The sequence below is a fragment of the Hippopotamus amphibius genome, chromosome 5 (genome assembly GCF_030028045.1).
Source record: "Hippopotamus amphibius kiboko isolate mHipAmp2 chromosome 5, mHipAmp2.hap2, whole genome shotgun sequence".
In the NCBI taxonomy this organism is placed as follows: Eukaryota; Metazoa; Chordata; class Mammalia; order Artiodactyla; family Hippopotamidae; genus Hippopotamus; species Hippopotamus amphibius.
In genome coordinates this window covers 9,698,468-9,725,732 of record NC_080190.1, presented here as the reverse complement: position 1 = coordinate 9,725,732, position 27,265 = coordinate 9,698,468, and the positions used below count along the sequence as shown (strand labels likewise).

The following is a 27,265-nucleotide window of genomic DNA, read 5'->3' as shown; positions in this document are numbered from 1 at the left end:
AAAAAGTTCTTTATTCAGCTTGTCTATAATAAGCAAGGGCTAAGATATACACTACAGGCCAAAGAAGCTGGTTCATAAAAGGTCAGAAAAGAAACTCCAGCTGGAACAAGCGCTGCTGCTCCCCGTGTGTGGCTCTCAGCTGCACGCGGGATTTTAGGTTCTGGCACCTGGAGCCTGACATTTTGTCCCAGTGCCCAGCCTGTGTTTCTGGGGAAGGCTGCTCCCATCTTTCTCACCCCCACCTCCACCCACCCCCCACCGTGCACCTGGGCCAGACTTAAATCAAGTTGGGTGCCCTGGGCGCCACGCCGTGGACACTGGTTACTTCCTCACTTGGGCTCCAGAGCAGGAGGCCTGTGTCTGAGCACCGCATGTGTTCTGCTGCTTCACATCCTAGAGCTCGGAGGCTGGCCATGGGCAGCAGGGGTGCGTCTCCACAGTGTGAAGGCTGCTAAGGCCAAGGCCACGACCAGGAAGACCCCAGAGAGGATGGTAGTAATATGGTAGCTCCCGGGGGCACTGGCCTCTTCCTCCACGTCAACCACCGGCCAGTCTGGCAAGGAGAAGAGAGTTGGGATCAGGATGGGTCCAGCAGGGAAGGAGAGGGGAGAGAAGCAAGGGTAGGGGTCGCAGGGCAGGGTGATGGCCATCAGAACTGCTTGGTGGGCTGGGCAAAGATAGCTGAGAGGCGTGCCTTTCGGGAAACTGAGGTCAGACCCCAAAGGGCAGCTGGGTGTCAGCCCTGGCAGATTTCACAGTGTCTTGTCAGCCAACAGAAGCAAAGAAGGTCTGTGAACAGGAAGTCAGAGCTGGGCTTTGGGATAACATATCTGGATGAAGGCTCCCAGGGGATGGGAGGGGAGCGAGTTGCGGCATTTGAGCCCATCTGGGAAATTGGTGCAAAGGTCCCAGCAAGAGAGACACAGACCTTAAGCTACTGCAGTGTCAGTGGGAGGAGAAGGAAGAGGAGAGATGTGAGCAGCGTCCCCATCGACACCCTGTGCCCCTCCCTCTGCCCTGCCTGCCATCCCTCTGTAGCTCCAGCCCCCAGGTGGGTACCATGCAGGTGACTTATGACTGCACTGCGTCCCTGCCCGCTGGAATGGAAGCCCTCAGGGCAAGGGTTTTGATCTGTTTAGTTCCATGTGCCCTGCCACATAATAGGCCTTCCAAAGATGCCTGGAGTGTTGAACACGTTCGGGAAACGCCTGGAAGTAGCCAGACATGGGAAGGGCCTGTGGGGTGGAGTCCCATGCCTGCGGGAGGCTTCGTGACAACTACTGCTGGCCCACACCTGCCCCTGGCACCAACGCCACCACATTTGCTGACCTGGCCTGGCCTAGACCAGACATCCTGGGAATCCCTCTGCAAACATTTTCTCATCCACACCCACAATAGAGCAGCATGGCGGGAGTTCTGCTCCCCGTTTAGACGAGGAAATGGAAGTGGCTTCTCCAGGGTCAACCCCTGGGAGCCGTGAGAATAAACCAGTCCCGCCTGCATCTACACAGCCCTGCCCAGAGCCTGATTTCACTGCCCCAGGGCCACAGTCTATCATCTCCATCATAAGTAATAATGTGATCATTAATGTTAACATCAGTGACATGAATGACTGTAACAAAACCACCGTGACTTGTAACAAGCAGGGACAATGCAGTGTAACTAGCAGTATTTTATGTAACCCTCTCAACAGTCCTAAGAGGTAAATAGTAATGTTTTTCTTTTACAGATGAGGAGTGTGTAGTTGGGTATTCAGAACCCAGAGGATAAAGGTGTCAGGTGATCTGGGTCCCAGGTTAGAACTGTCTTGACCAAACCCTACATATCATATGCATTCCCCATTGACCAGAGCCCTTGGAAAAAGGTGAGAACCAGGTCTACTTTAGCTCTGGATCACCCAGGGTAGCACAGATGCCCTATTCGAGGGGACACAGGACACCCACAGAAGCATCCCCAGTGCCCATGGTTCATGGGCCTGGGCCCTGGCAGACCATGGGATGGGAGGATGGCCACCTACCCAGGCTCCTATTCTCACCGTGTGAGGCCTTCAGCTGGAAGGGTCCCAGGACAACGTTCACCTTCTCCTCGTAGGAGCCCACATCCCTCTTGGCCCTCACGACGCAGCCCTTGCGGCAGCGGGAGGAGGCATCGTTCGCACTGCACACGATCATCTTGCACTTCAGGTACACGGAGGGGAAGCGTCTCACGAAGCGGAAGGAACTGAACTTGAAGCGGACAATGTGGGGCAAGGGCTGGTCGTAGGACTGGTAGGTTTCGTCCTTCACACACCTGGAAGAGGAGAGGAGCTGCTGTCAGCTCACCGAAAGGCACTGCACTCCCCACGCCACCCACCCCATGTGCTGGGCATCCTCCTCAGAGGGTGGAGGGCAGGGGACCTCCTGCTGCCTTCACAACATTCCTTGTGGACCACCTGCTGGGCACGCTCTTTGTCCAGCGCCCCATCTACTCCTTGTTTAATCCTCCCGACAGGCTGGGACATGGGCTTCACTATGCACATTTGATGGCTGGAGAAACTGGCTCCCAGAGGAGCGAGTGCCTGTCCAGAGTGATGCAGCTAGTGTGGGGCAAAGCAGGCATCTCAACCTCTGTCTGCTTCAAAATCAATGTTTTCCCACTACAAGCACGACTTTTTAAGATTCAAGCTTGCCTGGAGTTGAGTCACTTGGTCTGATTTCACTTTATAGCTAAGCAGCTTGATGGCCACTCAGTTCCCCAGACACCCAGAGATGACAGCCTGGCTGGTTAAGCTTGAGCTACTGGAGCCCAATCTGGCTTCCCTGAGCTCTGGGCTGGTTGTGCGGGAGGTATCAGGGAAAGGCTGAAGCCCACCCCATGAAGACACTCCTTACCCTCCACGGATGATCTCATAATTCAAAGATGTAAAGTCACTGGAATTCGGTGAAGCCACACATGTGTCCACAAATAAGGCCAGGGAGGTGTTAGGATGGAGGATTTCAGCTTGAAGGTACAAATCCTGGTTCAGGTCCACGTAGTATGGGCTGCTGGTCACACGATTCACGAATGAAGAGGATGTATAAAAGGAAAAGGACACATTAAATTTGCCCTGTTGTATGTTCTTGACCTCGAGGGTGTCATTAGCAATGTACATCATGTTAACCCAGGTGTTCTGGAGCATTTTGCAGCTGACACGAATGTTGATGTCCTTCTTCCTCTTGATGATGCCACTTGAAATAACTGACCTGAGGCGGTTGGAATAGGTGATGGTGTCATTATCCACCTGAGAGAGGTAGGCGGGAGAGCAGAGTCAGGCAAACATCACGTACTGAGGGGATCTCGTTGATGGTTTGGGTTAGAATGAGATGGAAGTGCTGCCACAAGATTTCAAAAGCCTTCGAGAACCACACAGAGATGACACATGCCTGTCACCATGTTTACCGTTGCCAGGGATGGATACACTTCACCAGCAAGACTCCCTCCTTTCACACATCCCCTTTTCTCTGCCACGTGATGGGACCACAGTGTGTTGGCGCCTCCCGGGAGCTGCTGCTCAGGGAAAGGTGGGTGTTTCCGGATGACCCCTACCCCTGCTGTACGACTAAGCTGAGTTTGGTCTGCATGGCTCAGGGCCTTCCTGGATTGTTCTATTTCATTCTCACTCTTGCTGGAAGAAATCAGTGGAGAAAGTCATGTGGGAGGGGCTGGTGAGATTCGAATTCACAGTGCTGTTGGGATGGGTCAGTAGCTATTGCAGCTTGGTGTTTGAAGCTGCCAGACCCCGAAGCAACAGAGATGCAGAGTTATAGCTGGGGAAGGAAGTTCCCCAGAGGCTCATATGGACAATGAGGTGGGGGAGGGGGGTGCCCTGGAGTGGGAGCCATGGCAATGCTGGAGCACTTCCTATCATGCTTTCCTTCTCCAAACCCCAAACCTCAGGACCATTTCCTACTGTGCCTTTCACGAAGCAGCAAATTCATAAGAATGTTACTCTCTCGTGCTGTTTGATGTGCCTACCATCTTGTAAGAGTGACCTTTCCAGGGACAAGAGTCTTGCACCTGGTGGTCTGTGAGCATCTCAAGGAAAGGATGATGTCTAAGCATCTCTCTTTTCCCAGGGTTTGGTTAATGATGGCATCAGTAGCATCACTTAAGATCCATGAAATGCAGGAAAGGTCCAGGGAACAGAAGCCCAGCAAAAGCACTGTGATGCAAGAAAGATGGAGCCAGGAGCAGCCATCCCAAATGGCCAAGAGGACACAGCTGAGCACGTGCCCCTGGAAAGAGCCCTATGGTCATGATCAGCTGGCCACAGGTGAGGTGAGCACAAGAGTGGCATCCCCAGGTGGTGACTGGGGGCAGGGGGGACTCTTTCCCTCCCCAGTGCTGCGATGGTCCGAAGCAAACTTGTCCTTGCCTGGTACAAGATTCCAGGAGCCATGGGCACCTGTGTAAGAATGGGCACAAAAACAATACCATAGTGCCCTAAATATAAGAAGCCCTAAGATGGAAGACAAACTTACTGTTTAAAAAAAAAAAAAAAAATAGAAAGTTTGTCACGGAGTCACATTCAGTCATATATGCTCTCAGGAGCAAAAGTTCATTCCTGGCCATTTGGGAGATTAGACAAGTTCCCTTCTGAAGTCAGCACCTCTACACCCTAAATATAATTATTGTTTAGAACAGCATGTGTTGGAGAGGCTTTCCCTTCACGTCTGGAGTTTCAGAACTCAGCTCTTGGTGTGCGCCTTCCAGAAAGACACGTGAAAAGGGAAAAGTTCTGCAAGTGACTTAAAGTGGCTCTGCCACCAGGCAGCCCTGCCTCCTCTCTGACCTCAGGTCCCATCTCTCCCCGCAGGGGGCGGCTGCGGCCTGCAGGGGGCGGCAGAGCCCGCACGCTGGGCTCGGGGCTGCGCGGGGCCTGGAAGGGGCTCTGGGCCTCCCGCGCCTTCCTGGGAAGCACGCTGTACTTTCTGCCTTTCCATTTTCTCTAAAACAAACAGACAAACAGAAAAGCTGGGGGGTTTCTATTGGAGCGCCAGGTGTCATCGCAGCGGACCACGCACATGTTGCCAGCGGTGCGCGGGGCCCCCAGGCGGGGCGGGAGTCCGGCAGGCGCGCCGGCGGCTGTGCCCTGCAGGCCGGCCTCTCCCGCCGGGCCGCCCCCTCCTGCGGTGCGGAGACCTCGCCTGTGCAGACGCGCGAGCCCACGCTCCTCGGACTCCCGTTAACGGGGCAGCTAGCGGGGCGCAGGAAGTCCCAGCTGCGGATCCCACCACCCTGCCTTTGCATCCTGCCCCTGCGGTCCGTGATCACCTGGCCTTGGGCACATGGCTTTTCCTCTGTAAGCCTCTGTGTCCTCGGGATTAAATGGGACTAGAAGCTGTCTGGAGAACTTTGAAAGTCTCCTGGAACTCTTAGTTCGGTGCCTGGCACGCCTGCTTGCCCTTAGTAATCTGATTATACAGGCTTGGGCTCCACACCAGGGGCACTAACAGTTTTAACGATGAATGACACACTGACCTGCCCTGGAGGCGGGTTTGCTAGGGGACATTTAAATAAACGGAGGAATGAAAATGTAGACTGCGCTGCCCACAGCCAGCCAGGTTAGAAGACCAGGGCTGGCCCCGGGCTTTGGCAGCTCCAATTGCAGATGAAGGAACACGGGTGGAATGGTCAGATGTCAGAGGCTCCAGGCTGCACATTTGGAACCGGGAGGGCTGGTCACCTTTGGTGAACTGAGTCCCACTGACTAAACTTACGACAAACCAGAATCCAACACGACTGGTTGACAGGGCAAAATGTAAAAGCCAGGTCGACTAGAACAGCGGTCTCCACCCTTTTTGGCACCAGGGACTGATTTCGTGGAAGACAATTTTCCACAGACCCTGGGGAGGGGGCTGTGGATGGTTCAGGCTGTAACGTGAGTGATGGGGAGGGATGGGGAGGGGCTGTAGATACAAATAAAGCCTCCTTCACGTGCTGCTCACCTCCTGCTGTGCAGCCAGGTTCCTAACAGGCAGTAGACTGGTAGCGTCTGCGGCCCAGGGGTTGGGGACCCCTGGACTAGAACGTTTGCAGGCATGACTCATCTGTACCCTTCTCTGCATGTACGCCTCCCTGACCCAGTCAGCTCCTCTCAGAAGGAGATCTGGTGTCTGTAGGGACTGTCCAACAAGAGCTGGAAGGCACAGTGACGGCAGCAGACCCTGGGTCCCAGGCAGGCGCATCTGGTTAGCTGAGCGAGTGTCCCCGCCCTCTCTCACTGTTCCCTGTGTCCTTGCCAGATGGAGAGCAGCATCCTGGTAGCACCTAGCCTGGCATGTGACAAATGCACAGTATGTCTTTGGTGACTGACAAACCCTCTGATCATCTGTGTCACACACATTGTAGGTATTTGAGCATCTCATGCTGTATACTTACTGTGGTTCTAACCCTACTAAAAGTATTTGCCCTGTGTCTGTTCTCTGACAGACAAAATCTTGAAGTGATTACTTAGGTGTCAGCCGAAAATTCAGAGCTTAGACTGCAGAGTTTAAAATGAATTTACATAAAATTAAATGCACCCACTCTAAGTGTACCATTGGTGGGGTTGACAGTAAGAGACCCAACATTCTCGTTAATGCACACAGCTCCATCCCGCCCCATTGCAGGCAGTCCCCTCCCACCAGGTCCGCTTGCCGTCTGCACAGATGTCATAGCAATGGCATCACGGGGTGGGGAATCTTGCGCACCTGGCTGCTTCCACTCAGACCCACATTTTTGAGATTCTCAGAGTCTGGCGTCAGCCCTACCACTTCCTGCCTAAGGAGCCTTAGGCCACCTGCTTGACCCCTGGAAGCCCAGCCTCCCTATTTCTCAGGTATGCAGACAATGAGGGGAGACATGTGTCATCTTGGTGGGGACGTGGGGAGTCTGACACACACTAATCTCAGGGTCTGCCTCTTGCAGGGTGACAGGATAACGGAGTTTCCCAGGACACGAGACTTCTCCGTGCTAAAGTCTGTCAAGTCCTGTATCGACCAAGACAGTTGGTCACCCCAGGTGGTGATAGCTCAACAAACGGTAGCTGCAGAGGCCCATTTATTGCGAAGCTCACGAAGCTTAAGCTTCAACCACTCCCCAGCCGCCACCCCCACCCCATGCACAGGTTCTTCCGGGGCTCAGCAGTGCACTGGCACAGCCCTGTGTTGTTGTGAGATTCCTAAAAGTAAGATACTTGCATTCCTCCCATGCAGGAGGCTCCCACGTCTGTCACCCACCCCAACCCCAACCTGTATGAGCTCCAGGCCTTTCAAAACGTGGAGCTGCCCCGGGAGCTGCTATTGCTCTTGCCCACGTGATAGCCGCCTGCCAGGCACCCCCTCTGCCGGCCACTGCGGGAAAAACTCCCTGCTGACTTCCCTTCCTTCTATTTGGACGTGGCTGCAGCCGTGTCATGGCATCAAGGAATGGGTTTATATCTTCACCCCGATTACGTTCTGGTTCTACCGTAATCATGTTTTCTGGGTCCCCAGAATTCAACAAGCACAGAGCACATCACTAAGTAAGCTGGCTCAGCAGGAGGCAGAGGGGGAAGTTCCAGGCTTACCTGCTCGATGGTGCCACAGCCGGAATAAGGAATTATGAAGGTCACGTGGCTTAATGTGATCTGGGGCTGGCACCCGTAACTCCCGTTCAAGTTGGGAATGAAAAGGTCCCTGGCAGTGTGGCCCAGGGTTTGGAGGTAGCCCGTGCTCACGCTGGCTTCCATGTGATCCTGCCGGCAAAGTAGCTCTGGGGGCCGAGGGCAAACAGTGTGGTCAGTCAGCGCCTCACAAGCCCACGTAAAGACACAGAGATGGCTGGCAGACGGTCTGCCTGCAGACACGGCTCGCCACCACCCCGGGTGCCAAGTGACTCAAGTTCAGTCTCACTCTCATGAGACCCCCCTATGAGGACACAGGGACTAGGATTCCTCTGAAATCACTTATCCATATAGTAAAGTAACACATGGGTTGAATTGTGGGGATGTCGGGAATCAACATCCTTAGCTATGGACCTAAATCCAGGTCCTGTAGCTAAGGGGCAGGTCAGTGCTTAACGTCCTGACCGCAAAGAAAGCCCCGTCATCATCTTTCCAGCATCTGGCCAATCTGTACATCAGTCTATTTAACAGCTCAAACCATGGCCATCAGCCTTGGCTGGACGTAGCTAAGTGACCAGCTCAGACCATCTTCAGGTAGCAGCCAAATATACTAGGTCTCAGGACAAGGTCACAGTGTCCCACACTCTGGGAAGGTCACAAGGCCTCAAGCCAGGTGGTCCCCTCTGCCCTTGGCACTGACATCTCCCTATCTGCTGAGAGCATCATCTAGCCCTTCTACTTCATCTCTGCTGATCACAGAAAGGACAACACACCACTCATCCGCCATCTCTGAGCAGCCAGAGTCCTGAGATGAACTGCTCCTGGCCCCCTTCTGCACCAGAACAGGCCTTGGTGACCCAACAAAGTGGCTCTCACTTCTCATTTCACAGGCACGGGATGGCTGAGCGGCAGAAGGCATTCAGCGGTGCCCCACCCTGGACGAGCAGGGACTTACTTGTCATCCCAGCGTAAAGGCTAGAGTAGTATTCAGCCTCGAACCCTCTCTTCGCCATGTCACTATCGCTGACGAAGCGAATGGACATGGAGTTGGATGACGAGGTGAAGAAGCCACTTGACCCATCACAGATTCGACTGAACAGACGGGATCTGTTGTAGGGGCCGTCGAACACTTCGATATAATCGTAGTTACAGCCACCTTCAAGCCTGCAGAGACACAACACACAGTTCTGGCTTCACTTTTAACCAGATTTTGATGCAGGGGGTCAGATCTCCATGAAAGGGGTCACACCTCTAAGCCAGAAACTCTCACATAATTAATAATTGAAAATGATAGGTTTTCTCTATTATTGAAGTATACTTGATGAACAATATCATACAAGTTACAGGTGTACAATACAGTGATTCACAGTGTTTGAAGGTTATACTCCATTTCTAGTTATTATAAAATACTGGCTATATTTGCTGTGTTGTACAATACATCCCTGTAGCTTATTTTACACATAATAGTTTGTACCTCTTAATCCCCAACTCTGTACTGCCGCTCCCCCAATCCCTCTACCCACTGGTAAACCCCAGTTTGTTAGACTTTCTTAAATTGGGTGGAGAATCATCTTCCCATGACCTCCACACATGGTCCTAGTCCTGCTTTTTTGGGGTCACACATATGAGATCTACAGCCCCTCTCCTGAAAATCCTTTGCATCACATGAGAAAGGATTACATCCTACCTTTCACTTTTTCTTTGATCAAAAAGACCCCAGTTTCCCATAGAATTTTTAAAAATCCATGAATTCATACTTGTGGAAACAAATAATTGAACAAAAAAATACTGAGCAAGTCAAATAACCTCTCTGCAGCTCAGGTTTCTTATTTACCAAGGTGAAATCTCCCCCCACACCTATACTGGAGAAAGCTGCCACGAGGCTCAAGCCATGGAACATACAGAGAAGTGCTTCCCAGACTGTCACAAATGGTGGTCACCGTTATCAACGTGCCGGCTCAGGACCAGCCATGGCCCACCTTCCCCCACAGGATTTCCTACCGTCCCCAAATCCAGAATGGATTGTAGTGATGAAGAGATTAAAATAATATTGTCTTTTGCGCAAACCCCACATACATTTCCAAGTCAGGGACTCCCAGGGCCACTGCAACCAGAAATCAAGAGAGAAAACTACTCTCTCCGGTGGTGGCTATTAGAGAAGAAACTACGGTACCCCCTTCCCAGGACTCTAGAACCTACGGGTGCTGCGCGTGGTCGCCCCCCTCCTTGAACCAGTCATATATCACTGTGGTTCTGGTGACGTCTCCTCCACTTAGAACAAGGATTCCCTCTCTTCATTGGATGAGGAACAGGTAACCTAACCTCTGCCGCAGGGATTTCGCCTCCTCTGCCCGAAACTCACCCAAAAAAAGGAGGGAGTAGAGAGAAAAGGGTTCAGAAAAGCTGGCGTAGTTGTTAAGGGGATTCTTTTTTGTTATCTTTTTGTTATTATTACTCCTAACAAATATTATTGTTATTGTTAATATTATTAATGCAATAATAATAATTATTATTATGACTTCTAATAATAATCCCCCCCATTGGATATATTGTCCAAGTAGTTTCATATATTTCTCTCCTGTGACGTTCCCAGTAACCAGGGAGGGGAGGAAGGCAGGTATTTTATTCTCCTCTATTGAGGCTCAGAAGAGTTAAGTGACTTCCTTCACACAGCAAATTAGTGACATTGAGCAACTAGAAAGCAGGGCTCTGATCCTGGTGCCATCTCTGTGCCCCATCAAAACTGGGACCCACAAGAAAAAATGTCAATGGGGCAAACATCTCCCGTGAAGGTCTAGGAGCCATGTACCCCTTCTAAAGTGTCTGTGAGGTCCCCGCCACACACACTTACTGGACATCTTTGAAGACCAAAATCACACGGTAGTTTTTTTGAACTTCAATGTCCCACACACAATTGGCATTGTTTGGATAGTTCCTAGGGTAAAATGGGCTGGAAATTTTCCCTGAAGATTGGGTCAGGACGCCTCCACAGGAATAATTGTCTGTTGGGACAAAATGGAAACACTGATGACCCATAGGGCATGCTGCACAGTCACCTGGGGGAGGGTTTTTCACAATTTCCAAGACAGAAATCCACCAGGAGGTGCCAGACCGAACTATCCACTGCGGGTCAGGGCGGTGCCCCTCCACGGAGACAGTACTTGGGGAAGCCATCTCCTCATCATTCTCCTCATCCCTCCCCAGTGCCTCTGTCACTGAGGAGGAGGGATTTGTCAGGGAGCTCGAAATTTACTGCCTAAACGGGGGGGGGGGGGGGGGGGTTGTAAACAGGACCTGTTGACAAGAGAAAACTTAATGATCAGTTTCCGGGCACCCTTGACACAGCTGTTGAGTGCTTGCTGGCCCTGTGCTGGAAATGTGCCAACCCTGGGTTCACAGTGAGATGCTGGATACAGGCCTCGCCCTCAGGGAGCACACAGCCCAGAGGAGAGGATGGAAAAGAGCCACTCCCAGGGTCATGGTCTGGGACTGAGATGGAGCAAATCCCAGGAGGTGGTGGGAGCCTGGAGCTTTGGCTCCTGACCCAGACTGAGCAGGGAAAGCGGGGCGGTTAATCAGGGAGAAAGGCTGCTCCAGGCAGAGGGAACAGCGTGTGCAAGGGGTCCTAGGTGTGAGAGTCCCTGGCACATTTGGGGAACTTCGATGTGGATGGAGCAGGGGCAGAAGGGATGGCAGGGACTAACCAGACAACGGGAGGGAATTTTCCAGAACCCTGGAGGCTGTCCTGTGCACTGAGGGTCTGCGACCACAGCGCCCTGGGGAATCAGTCCCTGAGCCTGGGACTGACCTTGGCATTTGGTGAAGAGGCCCCTAGCTGCACTGCAGAGAATGGATCAGAGGGGAGGGGCAGCCTGAAGTTACTGCTGCCTCAGGAAGCCAGGTGGAGAGGAGGGGAGGGGGGCATGGAGAGTGGGGGCGGGCAGGGGATCAGCAGCTGCTCAGGACAGGCCGTCAGGAGCTTCTGCTGGTTACACAGTCACTCAGCGATGAAGCAGGCTCCATCCAGCCCACACTAACCAGGGTCTAGTATCCCACGGGATGGGCAGGGAACTACAAGGGGGGCCAGCCTCACTTAGGTACTGTCCAGAGATCCCAATCTGAGGCTGGCCAGGCTACTAAAGGACAAAGAGGAGCCTAGAGAGAGGCCCCACCCTCCTGGGGTTGGGACCTCAGCTGCAGGGGATGCCACCTGCCAGGAAAACAGGAGAGGCAGACTCTTTGGAAAGCGAGCCCCGTGACTGCAGCCTGGGGACCAGCAGCCAAGCCTGGGGAGAAGAAACCCATGCCCTCTGGGTCAGATGGAAAATGTGATACTTACCCAGAGAGGTTGCAGGTGAGGGGGTCAATGAATCTAGAAAGAAAATGAAGTGATTTTAGGATATTGCAGGATAATGTTTTAATGCCATGGTCATCAGTTTGATGGAGAAAAGCAATCCTTTTCCTCACTGTAGGACTTCTCAGAGCCTTGACCATTCCAATTTACACTGTGACTGCCCAAAAGCATTGGAGAATATAGCACTTCCCAACATTTATATGACCAGCTATTTTCACTATGTCATAAACAGCATTTGGGGGTTTGCTCTCAACCTGAAGAATTTCTATAACAGACAAACCTTCATAGGAGTGTTACCTGGCCATGTTTCTAACACAGTCACAGCTCTTCATGGAATGACTGGGAGTTATTTTCATCGTAAACAACCAGAGGACCAAACCTCTTCCCCTAGAGCATTTCTTAGTGAGCACTGGCAGCAGGAGGTGGCAGGAGACCAGAGAAGCCCTCCAGCCTGAGATGAGTGACAGCCTTGGTCCTGGGGACTCAGCAGGTCACTGAAACAGATTCCAGAGTCCTCACAGAGAAATCACTCCATAGAAAAAGACACCTCTTTGACGTGTCCTTTGAGAAAGCTGAAAAAGTGGAGTTCCAGAGAGCAGTCTTGCTGGGTTGGGCTATAGTGACTCACCTGGGGCACTAGAAACGATCTGTGCCGCTACAAGAAACACGAAGCATGATCAGCCTCAGCACCCAGGCTGTGCTGCAGTAAACCCATCAGGTCTCTAGGAGAGAGATGCTCAGTGCCAGGACCCTGAACTGAGTGGCGTGAGGTGGGTGACCTGAGAGTTGACCAGGAGAGCTGAATTGGAAGGTTCAAACTCAGATATCAGTCCCACAATAAAAAAGGTCTTGGGGGAATCTGAGGTGACAGCTAGTAATCACCCTTGTCACACCAGGGGTCCACAAAGGAAGGGGCTGCAATGGACCCATGAAACTCAGGAGCCAACACTGTTGCTGATGTCATCAGAGAGAGAGCCCACCTATCGAGGAAACTCACTGCGAGAGGAGTCCACTGCAAAGAACCGTCCTTTTCTGGAGAGAACCACACCCCAGAGAGGAAATCCTGCTTATGTGAAATTAAATTAAGCAGATGACACTGGCTTCCTCATTGTGTCCACATTTGTGGGAGTTCCAGCCATCATGAGGGCAGCTCCAAAGGTAGGTTTCATGCCCTGAGCAACCCATGTTGTCCAGGACAATTGGCCCTCAGCCCTGACTGAACCCGGCACTTCCTGGGGCCGATGTGGCCCAGCCACAGCCCTGCTGCCTGTAGACCACGTTGGCATTGTTGTTGTCCCAGCCGTCGTCACACACGGTGCCCCAGGAGCCTTGATACAGGACCTCAACCCGGCCCTGACACCTGTCACCTCCATTCACCAGCATCAGGGCCAAACCTGATTTGGTTCCTGGAAGGAGACAGGAAATGTCATTCTCTTGTGTTTCTTGAAGGAAAAGGTCCTGAGGTTTGAGTTCTCCCAGGGATAGACGTCTGAGTTCTAAGTGATGTTTTCTATCAAGAGGATTGATTGAAGTCTGGTCATCTTTTACCCACCAGTGGCTGAGTTATAGAGCTCTTGGCTGTGGCCTGAGCTAGGCATGTCCCCTGATTGATGCCCACAACACCAGCAGTTCAGTCGCTGAAGCCAGACTTGGGAGGCAGTGAGGAGAGGGGAAGCCCACAGCCTGCAGTGACCACTGGGATGGGCTTGAGCCCCTGCATCAGGGAACCCCTAGCGACAGCTTCGCAGCCCCCACTAAGGAGCCACATTTGGCTGCTCACCCCTGCTCGGGACGCCACCTCATCAGAGTGAGGTAGGAGAAATTTTGGCTCCAGGCTAGGCATTTATAACTGGCCTCTAGTTTACATTTCATGAGGCAGAGAAGAAGATGAGTTCCAGGCCAGACATTCATTACCAGCTCCCTGTTTACATTTCCTGAGGCAGGAGACAAAGCAGCTCCAGGACTACATATTCAACATGAGACTCCTGTCTGTATTTCGATATCTGCACTTCAATAGAAGACACAGCTACAGGAACAGGGTAAAAAACCAAACATTGGACACTTTTATGACAGGGACAGAGAGGGGCTAAACCTTGTTAAGAGGTAAGATGGTGCTGAAACCTGGGAAATTCAACATAAACTGCAGGTCTCCCCAGACTACTGGCTGGAGACTTCTGATTTTTACTCTCTCCCTTGAGAACTTTCTTGCTCTCAACTCTCTGCTTTGTTTTCTTTCCAAGACCCACAGGGCTTAATCTGGGCCCTCTCAGTGCAGGAGCCCCAGCACTCCCTCTCTCTCCCTCTCTCTCTCCTCTCTCCCCTCTCCCCCTTTCTCTAGCTCTGCCTAAAGGACAGCCCACAGCATGTCCTCCACCCAGCATGTGCATCTTCACCAACCTTGGGAACAGCACATGGGTGTGGGAAGACATTCTGGAACCTTTTTGATGTGGGCCAAGCGATGGGATTCTTGAGCAGTGGAGGAGCTGAGGGTGCGGGGCGTGGAGACTAATATCACCCTGTTTGGTCCTGAGGGATGGCTGGTTAGCCAAAGACGGGTAAGATTCCTCAGAGGAGGAACAACCTAAGACAGGCACAGCCGCAGAGGGGCCAACAGGGTTGGTGCATAGAACCTTCCTTATATCACCGTGTTTGGCCCTGGAGGATGACTGGTTAGCCAGAGACGGGTAAGATTCCTCAAGGGAGGAACAACCTAAGACAGGCACAGTTGCAGAGGGGCCAACACGGGTGGGGCACAGACCCCTAATATCTGAGAGAGGTCTCCTGCCCCCAGGGCTGTTTTGCTCTCCACCCCCAGCTCAAATCCACACCTGCTCAACTCGGACCCAGGAAGTAAACAAAGATAATTGCCTCAATCATGTGAGGCCTTTGACTGTTTATGAGTGTAACCTGAGAATGTTAGCCCACGAACTCAATAAAAGCAGCCTGGGATGAGTCAGCGGGGCTCTTGATCCGAGAGGTCTTGAGCCCCCCGGTCCCACTTTTCTCTTCAGTCTGTGTCTGTGTCTTCTTCAAGCTTGCGGCACCCGTCACTCACCTCGAGTCGCCGAGCTGGTCTCGGCAAGTGGCGCCCAACGTGGGGCTCGAAAGGCTTGAGTGACGAAGGTTCACGGAAAGTGAAATTGATAAAAGTAAAGAATTGGGAAGTGCCGTGAAGCCCCCAAGAGGAGAGTAAGAGGCCTCTGAGAAAATCCTGCCAGTAAGTAAATCTCTTGGGTAGTCTGTGTTCGGGGTAAAATATGGGAAATAAAAGTTTAGATTAATATCGACCAGATGTATGCCTGTTACGGCAGCTCCTAAGGGCAGGTGGAGTAAAAAGCAAGTGAAGGTCTTGTAAAAAGCAAGTGAAGGTCGATTGTTAGAAATTCTGTAAATAGTTGAGAATACTGTATGTGGTTTCCTTCTTTAGGCTAACACTGGGTTTATGTACTTAGGGATAAGGTTGGGAGCAAACTTAAAAAATTGCATTCTAAAGGGACTCCCGTACCAGGTGCTGTTTGGTCAATATGGTCTCTGATTAAGTCAGTATTAGAGCCTCTATTAGAGCCTCTACGGGCTCCTGAGGGCTCAAATGATAGCTTTGATGAAGAAGCCAGTCCATCAGAGGACCGATGGGCATGTGCGGTGCCAAACGAAACTGAAAAACAAAAAGGAATTAGAATTCATACTGGAGTGATTGATAATGATTATACTGGAGAAATTAAAGTGATGATATCAACTTCGGTTCCATGGAAAGCCCATCCAGGTGATAGAATAGCACAGTTGCTTATTCTGCCATATTATAAGATTGGCAATAGTACAAAAGTAAGGAGAACGAAAGGCTTTGGAAGCACAGGAGAGGCTGGAGTTTTACTCTCTGAAAAAATTTTAGCAACACGCCCGACGTGCTCAGTAACTATAAGTGGGAAAGCTTTTAGAGGATTAATAGATATAGGTGCTGATGTTTCAATTATAAGCAGTAATCATTGGCCTTCTCGCTGGCCTACTTGTCCTGCAGACATTACAGTGGTAGGTTTAGGTAGAGCTCATGGCTTGCAGCAAAGTGCTAAAATATTGCCTTGTATTGGCCCAGATGGGCAGCCAGCCCACTTACAACCCTATATAGCAGACCTTCCAATTAATTTATGGGGAAGGGCTTTATTGCAACAATGGAAGGCTGAAATCCACATCCCAACGTTAGATACTTATAGTATGCGAAGTCAAGAAATGCTGGTAAATCAAGGATATCAGCCAGGGTTAGGTCTTGGTAGATATCATCAAGGGAAACTATTTCCCATTCCAGCTGAAGGTAATGCAAATAGAGAAGGTCTTGGATATCAGTCTTTTCACTAGTGGCCACTGTTCGTAAAAGCTTACTGCTTCCCCCAGCACCAATCCCATTGACCTGGAAAACTGATACACCTGTATGGGTTGAGCAGTGGCCTTTAACCATAGAAAAGTTAGAAGCTCTAACAGAATTAGTAACTGAACAGTTAGAAAAAGGACATATTGAAGAATCTTTTAGCCCATGGAACTCTCCAGTATTTCCAATAAAGAAAAAAACTGGTAAATGGCGTTTATTAACAGATCTCAGAGCAGTCAATGCAGTTATACAACCAATGGGGGCCTTACAACCAGGCCTCCCATCACCTAATATGATCCCTGCTAATTGGCCTTTAATAGTTATTGATCTGAAAGACTGCTTTTTCACCATTCCATTACATCCCCAAGATAAAGAAAAATTTGCTTTTTCTGTGCCTGCACTAAATAATAAAGAACCTCGAAAAAGGTTTCAATGGAAGGTGTTACCTCAAGGCATGTTGAATAGCCCTACTATTTGCCAGAATTTTGTTGCTAAAGCCCTTGAACCAGTGCGACTAGAATTTCCTAATTGTTATCTTATCCACTACATGGATGATATCTTGTGTGCTGCTCCTAATCAGGATTTACTTACTTCTGCGTATATTAGCATGCAGCTTTGCCTTGATAGAGCAGGACTTAAAATAGCTCCGGAAAAGGTACAAATGCATAGCCCATATCAATATTTGGGCACAATAGTTGATAGAACAACTATTAGACCACAAAAGGTGGAACTGAGGTCAGATCAAATCCAAACTCTTAATGATTTGCATAAAACTCCTAGGAGATATTAATTGGCTCCGCCCATGCATAGGGATCCCCACCTATGCATTGTCTAACCTATTTGCTTTGTTAAAAGGAGATTCAAAATTAAATAGTCCAAGAACTTTAACATCAGCTGCTTTAGAGGAACTAAAACTTGTAGAAAATAAAATTCATTCTTCTCAGTTACAGAGAGTAACTGTTAATCAGCCATTGCAATTAATTATATTACCTTCTCCTCATTCACCTACGGGAATATTAATGCAAAATGAAGGAATTGTGGAATGGTTGTTTTTAGCAAATACTGTGGTAAAATCCTTGTCACCTTATTTAGAATTATTAACTCAGTTGGTTCTGAAGGGAAGAACTCGAAGTAAGCATTTAATTGGAACTGACCCTTCACATATAATTATTAATTTAACTACTAAAGAAATTCAGGCTTGTTTCCAAAATTGTGTAAGTTGGCAAATTGCCTTTGCTGATTATATTGGAAAAATTGATAATCACTATCCGAAAAATCCCATTTTGCAGTTTCTTAAGAGAACTCAATGGATTCCTATACCAGATGCTTCTATAATTTTTCTGATATGGTGGCAGGACCCATTGACTAATATCTGGTCATCAGGAAGGTTAATCACATGGGGAAGAAGGTTTGCTTGTGTGTCACCAGGACAAGGCCTGGAACCTGTGTGGATTCCGTCTCGGAGAATTAAGCCATATCATGAGCGTTCCAAAGAAACGCCATCTTGAATGGGATGTAGAATCTCCGGAGATGAACTTTGTACATTTGTTTTCAGGTTTGAGCTTTGGAGACTAAGTTTACTAATTATGCCATCCCTGATAGACCTTTGTGTAAAATAAAATGGATATGGGCTGACAGACAAGATCAGATTCTTTGGGATGTTTGCTGTGGGACGGAGGGTGTGATACTACTTAATGGTTCCTATGGAACAGTATGAAACTGGTCCCCTAAGGGGTATGCAGTCTCTAATGGTTTACACCAAAAAAACTCCTCCTGCAATCCCTATAAAAGGTTGTAATGGCATATACCAATATTGCCATGCACTCGCCCTATCCCATTTTATGGTTTAGGATTGGATTAATACTTCCTTGGCCTCAATTAGAGAATGGCAGAGCTCAAACAAAAAATATGGAAACTTCCCTTAAGTTTAAGAACATTACAAATCTGGAATGGCCATGATGCCAGTGACACATCTGCTGGGATATGGAGCGGATGGTCTCACACTGGACATACAACAATTACAAACTAAAATAACTGGCATGCAATATGCATCTTTGCAATCTCTACACCAAATTTGCTACTTTACAAAGTATAGATGATGGATTAAAAGCATTGCATCCATTGGATTGGATAAAAGGCATGAATAGCAGTCTCCTAAGCATTTTGATACTTTTTGTTGTCTTTTAATTATCCTATGTTTAAGTTCTCAGGTGCACAGGAGGAACGCTCCAAGGATTGACAGAAAAATAACTCCAATAGGCTTATCTTCTCCTACAGGCTTATCTTCTCCTACGAAAACAAAAAGGGGGAGATGTGGGAAGACATTCTGGAACCTTTTTGATGTGGGCCAAGCGATGGGATTCTTGAGCAGTGGAGGAGCTGAGGGTGCGGGGCGTGGAGACTAATATCACCCTGTTTGGTCCTGAGGGATGGCTGGTTAGCCAAAGACGGGTAAGATTCCTCAGAGGAGGAACAACCTAAGACAGGCACAGCCGCAGAGGGGCCAACAGGGTTGGTGCATAGAACCTTCCTTATATCACCGTGTTTGGCCCTGGAGGATGACTGGTTAGCCAGAGACGGGTAAGATTCCTCAAGGGAGGAACAACCTAAGACAGGCACAGTTGCAGAGGGGCCAACACGGGTGGGGCACAGACCCCTAATATCTGAGAGAGGTCTCCTGCCCCCAGGGCTGTTTTGCTCTCCACCCCCAGCTCAAATCCACACCTGCTCAACTCGGACCCAGGAAGTAAACAAAGATAATTGCCTCAATCATGTGAGGCCTTTGACTGTTTATGAGTGTAACCTGAGAATGTTAGCCCACGAACTCAATAAAAGCAGCCTGGGATGAGTCAGCGGGGCTCTTGATCCGAGAGGTCTTGAGCCCCCCGGTCCCACTTTTCTCTTCAGTCTGTGTCTGTGTCTTCTTCAAGCTTGCGGCACCCGTCACTCACCTCGAGTCGCCGAGCTGGTCTCGGCACATGGGGAAGTCAGAGCTCAGTGCCTGCAGCCCTCGCCAACAAACTGCACCCTTCTACGCGCCACACTGTATTTCCCCGGGGTAAAAAACATCACCTCCCCGGGCCCCGCTGCCTCCCAGTGTCTTTCTCCAGAGCAGCCCTCCAGGTGCCTGTGCCACCCCACCAGCACACACTGCCCTGCACTTTGTTCCTGTGATTCTCTTACCTACTGTACTCGGGAAGCAAGGTTTCTTTCTTACCTAAGCCTTATATCCCTTTCAATTTTACCTTAGATGCCAAACAAACAGGGCAATAGACTTGGGGTTCTTCTGCTGTTTGATCTCCCCCCTTACTCTGTGTCCAAAGACCCTCTATGGGAACACTGCCACCTCTCAGCCCTCAGATCCTGACCCCCCGGCACTTTCCATCGTGGCTAACTCCAGCTCCTCCAGGAGATCCCCCTTCACTCCAGGCCTTAGCAGCCCATACACTGGCACAGACTACCTATAGGGCTGGCCACTTCCAAACAGCATACACCCTAGGCTTTATAGACGCTCAGTCTCAGGGAATACACTCCAGCATAAGAAGCTTCTAGACAGGGGATGTCTCCTACGGAAAGTCCTGGCAACCAGGTCTGCACTGGTTCAAAAGCTCCTCTCCAGCCATGGTGCATTGGGTGCCTTGCACGAGGGTTCAGTGGGGGCCAGAGACGTCTGGCCAGGATTCAGTGGGAAAATAAAGGACATTTGAAACCCCACCAGGTTCGAAGGGAATTAGGGGGACTCCTCAAACCCCTTCAGGCAAGAGCCTCCTTGTAAGTGTTTCCAGAATGCTGGATTCCATTCTAGGAACAAAGGTTGGGTCTTAGTGACAGGTTACCCAATATGGGAGGATCCCCTTTGTCAGCAAGACAGGCTGAGAAAAAGGAAAAACCTAGATTCTACTATAGCAGTGCCTGGCCTTTATTTAAGTTGAGGGTTAAAAAATATATATATGGCCTGCAAATGGCTCTCTTACAATTAGACCTTTATTGCCACAGGATGGGAAAATGGACTGAGGTTTCTTTTCATTCAAGATTTTCTCCTATAATCAAAAGCCTGAGGAATCAGAAGAACACTCCTAACATTCTAAAGAATCCCCTTCTAACTTCTCCTGCCTCTTGGAGGGGCAACCAAGCTTCCACTCCTGCAATTTCCCTCACTCCTTCAGATTCTTCTGATCAAACAAAGGCCCCACCTCCCCAGAAGGACAGTCCCTGCTGGGACACCATTTTATCAGACATTCTACCCCTGCTATCAGAGTCAATTTGAGCAATATCATGTTTAAATTTTAGCTATGAAATCATGACTACAGAAAAAGGATGGCTTTTGACAATGTAGCTGCAATATTCTTTAGACTCAACATAAAACTGGTTGATATAAAAAAATTTTTTAATTACAAAACTGGTTCTTTTTGCATATACAATGAGAAACAGCTAGCTTGTTCTCTTCCAGAGTTCTGACCCTGAGAGAACAAAAATATGCCTAGGAAAAAGCTTGAAGTTAACTCTTATCATGCCCTTGAGATACAATCACAGCCCACTTTGCCTGAGACTTCAGCTTTGGGTTAATGAGTAGAACTTGAAGCCAAAGGAAAAAAGGGAGGGGAGGGACAAGAGACATTTTAAATCTCAAGCAGAAACTATGAGATCTCTGTCCATCTGCGTGTATATGTATGTCTCAGCATGTGTCTTTGACTTTGGATAATATTGCTGAGGTTAATTTGTAAATGAGCTCTATTTAACTGGCTTAGGGAAAAAAAAGCGCTTACAAATCAAACAATCCTGAATAAAAGAGAAATTAAGCTAAATAAATTTCATGTTCACTTGAACTGGGAAATATTCAATACTAAATTAAGGCCTGTTTGTTGATCTAATTAATATACACTTCTCTAAAGCCATCAACATTAAGCATAACACTTTAATTGTGCATAGGTTTAATATAATCTATCTGTTACAAATTTGTCAGCAAGGAAAGTAACAATGTGAAGAAGCTTTTAGGGAAAAAAATGCAAATGAGATAAGAACTTTAGGTGAACTTTTTAGGACTAAAACAAGACATTAAAATGTTAATTATGAACATTGGCTTCCTTTTACAGAACAAAAGGTTTAAAACTATAAAGAAATGTGTTTGGTGCCACCCTGAGATATTTTACCCTATCTGACTGAGTGTCCTAAAACCTTTGGATATTAAATGGCAATTATTTACTAATATAAATATTCTAGATATTATATGGAGTTCCTAAAATTCTGAAATGTCCTGGTAAAACATTATCAGTTGTAGTTATAGATATTATCTAAAAACGTTGTATGTCACAGCAGTAAAAGGTAGTTTATCAATTGCATTGTAATCAGATTTTAACTGTGCCCTCTTAAGTCTTTTGTCATTATACACAGGTATGATTTCACTCTGATGCCTTTACAAAAATACTGCCTCTTCAAGATTTATAGAAAGAACTTTCTAAGATTCAACTAAAATTAATTAGGTAAATAAACTTTGTTATTAACAGTAATCTGGTGCCAAACTGCAATTTGCTTCCCTCTCTCTGCTAACAACATACAGTTTTCTTGCAATGCTGCTTTTGGTAACAGACTATGTGAACTACCTTGCCTTTAAGTGATTCCTATTGCTTTTAAGATCTTTGTTACTTTGGTTGAGGGGATAGGTAGTATTTCACAATAATCTATGAAGACTATGGCACGTGTACACAAAGTTCATTCTGCTTCTACAAAAGCGAACACCTCATTGTCAGGCCTTTGCCATCTTGATATCCTTAAAGCATGGCAACAGTCTACTTATATAGCAGGTAATTTAAAATAGGTAAACAATAGCTGTAAACAGTCAGGGCTAAGGGAAATCCTAGACAGCCACTTGGCTTTTCCTGGCTCCCTGACAGACCTCATTTTTTAAGTTTGATAGGTTATAGCCTTTTCTGGCTGCAGGGCTAATGGCCTCACAATGAAAAGGAACTGGTTAAAATTGTGTTTGCCACATGGGATACGCCTTCCACAGCCTCCAGTGATCAAGGTGCCCACTTCACTGGATAAATCACACTAGCCTTAACAAAAACCTCACAAACTTCTTAAAACTATCACTGTCAATATCATCCTTAATCATCAGACAAGGTCAGCAAAGCTAATGAAAAACCTGGATTCAGAACAAAAGTTAATTACATGGAATTAAGTGAACTGCTAAATATGAGATAATTTTTATGCCTTTTGTCTGATATACTGCTGGCTTTTAAACGTTGGTTTTTTAGCTATAACAATGTTCTTCTCCTCAAGCTACTTATGGTTTACAACAATTTGGTACTTTACACCTGGGGTAAAATTAAAACATTTAATTTTCTCTCTACCTGCTCCCTCCTGCGATTGAAAACTCTGAGATTCTCAGCAGCTTTATCAGCTCCTCTATGCTGGGAACAATTAAATCATACTAAAGACAATCAGTCTAGTTACACTAGATAATTGGGACAAATGCCTTATAAACAATGCCAACATAAATTTCCCTGAAAGAAAAGAATTGGTAAAGAACCTACAAAGTAAGATAACCTGGGTATATACTAGGCTACACCTAATGAAAATTTGTGATTTAAATTCTTACTATCAATATCTACCAACTCTGAGCTATTCCTAAATGTGGCCCCAACTAGGAGGAAAGGCAGTTTCCAAAGATGCATCCCCAAAGGTCGAAAATAACCTGCTTCAAAGTGACAGCTTGGAAAGACACGCGCTCCTGGGGAACACATCTCATATGATGGTTGCTGGATTATCCTGGCCACCATCTGTGCATAGTGACATGTATGTACACACACACTCCACATAGTAAATGCCAGAGGTTTCTCTAAGATGGATTATTTGACAAAAACTGCCCTTTGGGGCACACACAGTGGGCGGTGTCCTTAGATGCTTCTTTGTGGATGAAAGGACCCGATGGTGCTAGATCAGCCAGGAGCAGTCTGTGCACAAAGGAGAAACGTTGAGATTCGCTAGGTTGAGTCGGGGGAATTTCTCTTCTTCACTGAGGCTATAATACCACTTGTCATTTAATGACCGGTAAAGAGAACATATTGGTTACTCCTCAGTTTGCTTTTGGTATAGATTGAAGTTTTAAAGACTAGAATGTGGGACACCCCTGGTGGCGCAGTGGTTAAGAATCTGCCTGCCAATGCAGGGAACATGGGTTCAATCCCTGATCCAGGAAGATCCCACATGCCGTGGAGCAATGATGACTGTTCATCACAACCACTGAGCCTGGGAGCCACAACTACTGAGCTCGAGTGCTGCAGCTTCTAAAGCCCGCACACACACCTAGAGCCTGTCCTCCACAAGAAGAGAAGTCACCACAGTGAAAAGCCTGTGCACTGAAACGTAGAGTACCCCTTGCTCACTGCAACTAGAGAAAGCCCATGGGCAACAACAAAGACCCAATGCAGCCAATAAATAAATAAAATTTTAAAAAAATTTTAAGGCAAACAACAAACTGGTAAAATATTTGTCATCTATGTGATGAACAAAGTATTAACATCCAAATTAAAGAGTCTATATAAATCAACAGAGATGATACTAACTTTCACAAAAACAAAATGGATGAAGGGTATAAACAATTAAGAAAAAGGAACATAAATGGCTTGAAACCATTCAACTTCACTATAAGCAAAGGCATACAAATTAAAACAACTGGACACCATTTTTCACCACACAATTCAGCCAAGATTTTTGAATAATAATATTCATATCAGTGAAGGTGTAGAAAATTGCCACTCGGTTTTTTTAAACGATTAGAGAAAAAATTGGTACATTGCTAGAAAATAATTTATCAGTACATTTTAAAAGCCTTCAAATGATCAATCCTTTGACTCAGTAACATCTCATATGACCGAGGTACGTTTGTCACGATTACCAAACCAACATTGTACATTCCTAGTAAATAAACTCTGGGCTTTATTTGGATTTCACCCATATTTCCTTTTTCTAGGATCCAATATCAGATACCCCCTTGCATTTCGGAAGTTATGTTAGGAAAAGGCCTAGAAGAGTAACAGTGGACAGGGCCCATGTACCCTCCGGTGCCAGACCTCTCATGGGTGACCTTATGTCTACACAACCCTATGAAGTTGGAACACAATCCCATTTTACCAGTGAATAAACTGAGGCTTGCAGAGGCTCCAGAACTGGTGCACAGCAAGGTCACACACATTGCTAGGAGCCACAGGAGTTCCATGGCCTCTTCAGCCCAGCACAAACCTGAGGTCACTGAATTTTTCTGAACACTTTGTGCAAAGACTGGACCTGAGAAGAATGTGTGCTGCCTGGGTTCCCCCAGCACAAAGCTCCCCCACGGGGCTCCAGGGCTCCTCAGCTCTCTGCAAGGAGCAGCGGGGTTTATGGGCCAAAGGCGCTTCCCGAATACCAGCAGCCCTGCTCCAGATTCACAGCCTGGCCCGGCCCACAACAGCTAACCTTGGAGAATGCAGAGAACCCTTCTGAGCCTCAGTCTCCTCATCTGCAATGTGGATACCTAAGTTGGGGGATGTTAGCAGATTTAGCCAAGGGGAGATAGGTATCCTGTCTCACAGAATACCTGGTGGAGAGCAAGCACTTTGTAGTGGGTTAATTCTTACTTCTAAAATGCAAATGCAAGCACGCGTACAGGTGTGTGTGTGTATTCTCATGCACACATAACATCATGTAGAACCACAAATTCCCTCAAGCCCTGCTTAGAGGATGGATTAAGGCCCTTTGCAGATAAGGACTTGGCAATTGGCTCCGTGTCTTTTTGGGGGCCGACATGGATCCCTGCCTCATTTCAGAGCCAGTGCAAGTCCAGGGATTAACTTTGCACTGATAAACGCTGGAGCTAAGAACACTGCCTTCCATTTTCAAATATTCTGATGCAGACACAGTCACGAGCCCCCAGACTGTCCAGAGCCAGTACCCCCTGAGGTCCTCCTGACAAGAAGAGAAGATGGGTGTCAGCTGTCAGCACGTTCTTGGTCAGAGAGAGAAACAGAGAGAGAGAAAGAGAAAGAAAGAGAAAGAGAAAGAGAGAGAGAGAGAAGAGAAAGAGAAAGAGAAAGAGAAAGAGAAAGAGAAAGAGAAAGAGAAAGAGAAAGAGAAAGAAAGAGAAAGAGAAAAAGAAAGAGAAAGAGAAAGAGACAGAGACAGAGACAGAGAGAGATACTAGGCAGACTGGCCAATCATCTTGTTCCCTTAGCATCTGGGTGACATGGCATTGAGATTCCAGGCCTCACTGATTTGCCCAGGGTTCTTCCCTGTCCACTTCATCAATCGACACTCTAAGGGCACAAATATGTGTGCCCTTGAGTAACTAAGCTTCAAAGCATTGATCTAAAGCAGTGACAGACACAAACTTGGAATCTTAATTGTCTCATCTATGATCAGATACTTGATCTGATTTAGCTTGGTACATATTAATTATCAAACCAGACACACCTGAAGAAAGAAATTATATTATGAACATATCCAGGGCAATCTATTCTGCCCATTTTTATCAGTACACTAAGTGCAGGCTTAATCAATGATGACAAAGTTTTAGGGCCTCTTGATAATACACACTTTTCCTTAATTTCATGAATTTTTCTAATCCCAATCAATCATTTCCGAAGTTGACTGACTCACTGAAGACATTGACATAACGATTGACTTTTTTATAACTATAACCATTGCATTTCTCAGCCAAAAACAAAACAAAAAATACTTGCAATTAAAATGATCGTCAGAGCATTGCTCCCCCCCCCAATATAAAACTCCCCTTGAGGTGTAAAATCTAGCAGCAAGTAACAATTATAATTTGCCATGATTTGCATTTACAGCAGTGAAATTAACAACTCTAATGATTAGATATAATACCTGAAGATAGAACAGGACCCAACAGAAGGCATATTTGAAGGATGACTGCGGAGATGACCATTTTGCTGGGTTCTTCTCAATTTGAATAAAAATGCCTTGATATTTATAGGTTCCTAGCTAAAAGGGGGTGTGTCTTCCAGCGTACTATATTTCTACTGCTTCCATAAAGATACAGGAACTAAGGGACTTGTGTAACAATCCATGGCTAGCATGTGGGAACAATTTAGGTATCTTAGATTGATTGGCATATGAAGAGTCTGGCTATTGCCCAACTGCAGAAGCACTGATATTAGTGATGCAATTTCCAACATCCTTCTAGGTGAACCACTACTTCTCTCAAGGGCTCCCTAAACATAGGCTTGATTTTCATCTTGGGGACTGTGAATGAATTTGTGGGAAGTCTGATGCAAGGTTCGGGGCAGAGCAGAATGAGGGCGGCTGAGCAAATACAGTACACAGTGCCAAGGGGAAAAGCATCTCTTGGGATGATTTCTCCTGTCAGGGCAGTCTCCTGATGGCCCCTGGCCTTGGAGAAATGAGGAAGGCATTAGGGCAGACATGATGGGAGAGAAGATGTGAGAGATATCCATGGATTCCATGGGATTATATTAGTTTTAGCCATCATCTTCTGCCTCTCACACATGTTCCTCAGCTTCTGCCTTAATTCCATAAGGCAGGAGCTAAGAAACAAGTGACCTCAAACTGAACCACCCCCAACCATTCAAGGCTTTGATTTCTTGCCCTCGGCATTCACATTGTCTCACCCTTGGAGCTTGGCAGACCCACCAAACCTGTCCCCAACCTCCTCCAACCTTGCCCACAATTCCTCTCTTATGTAGGTATTGCTTTGGGACTCCCAGTCTTTCTTTATCACCACACTCTGGTTTTACCCGCACAATCTACCAAGAAGGTTTCCTATCATTTCTTTTTTATCAAAACTCTCTTGCTGCTCGGTAACTCCTGGTTAGAAGTATATGGCTTTGCAGAACTTGCCTCTGCTCTCCTGGCCTGAGTGAGCCATGTCCTGCCTTTCAGCTGAGATGTGGAGGCTAGGAGATGACCCCTTGGCTTCCTTGCCACG

At 47.7% G+C, this 27,265-nt stretch overlaps 1 protein-coding gene across 1 annotated transcript; it reads right to left on the bottom strand.

The window, feature by feature from the left end:
- LOC130853760 (deleted in malignant brain tumors 1 protein-like) lies at nt 1–26,246 on the bottom strand. The gene is made up of 8 exons (XM_057736073.1): nt 26,185–26,246; nt 11,943–11,975; nt 10,455–10,605; nt 8,559–8,767; nt 7,568–7,752; nt 2,871–3,259; nt 2,036–2,289; nt 1–553 (listed from the first exon to the last, which is right to left on the bottom strand). The coding sequence occupies exons 1-8, from the start codon at nt 26,243–26,245 to the stop codon at nt 387–389; spliced, it is 1,449 nt and encodes a 482-aa protein (XP_057592056.1). The 5' UTR covers nt 26,246; the 3' UTR covers nt 1–386.
- Nucleotides 26,247–27,265: the final 1,019 nt, after the last annotated feature.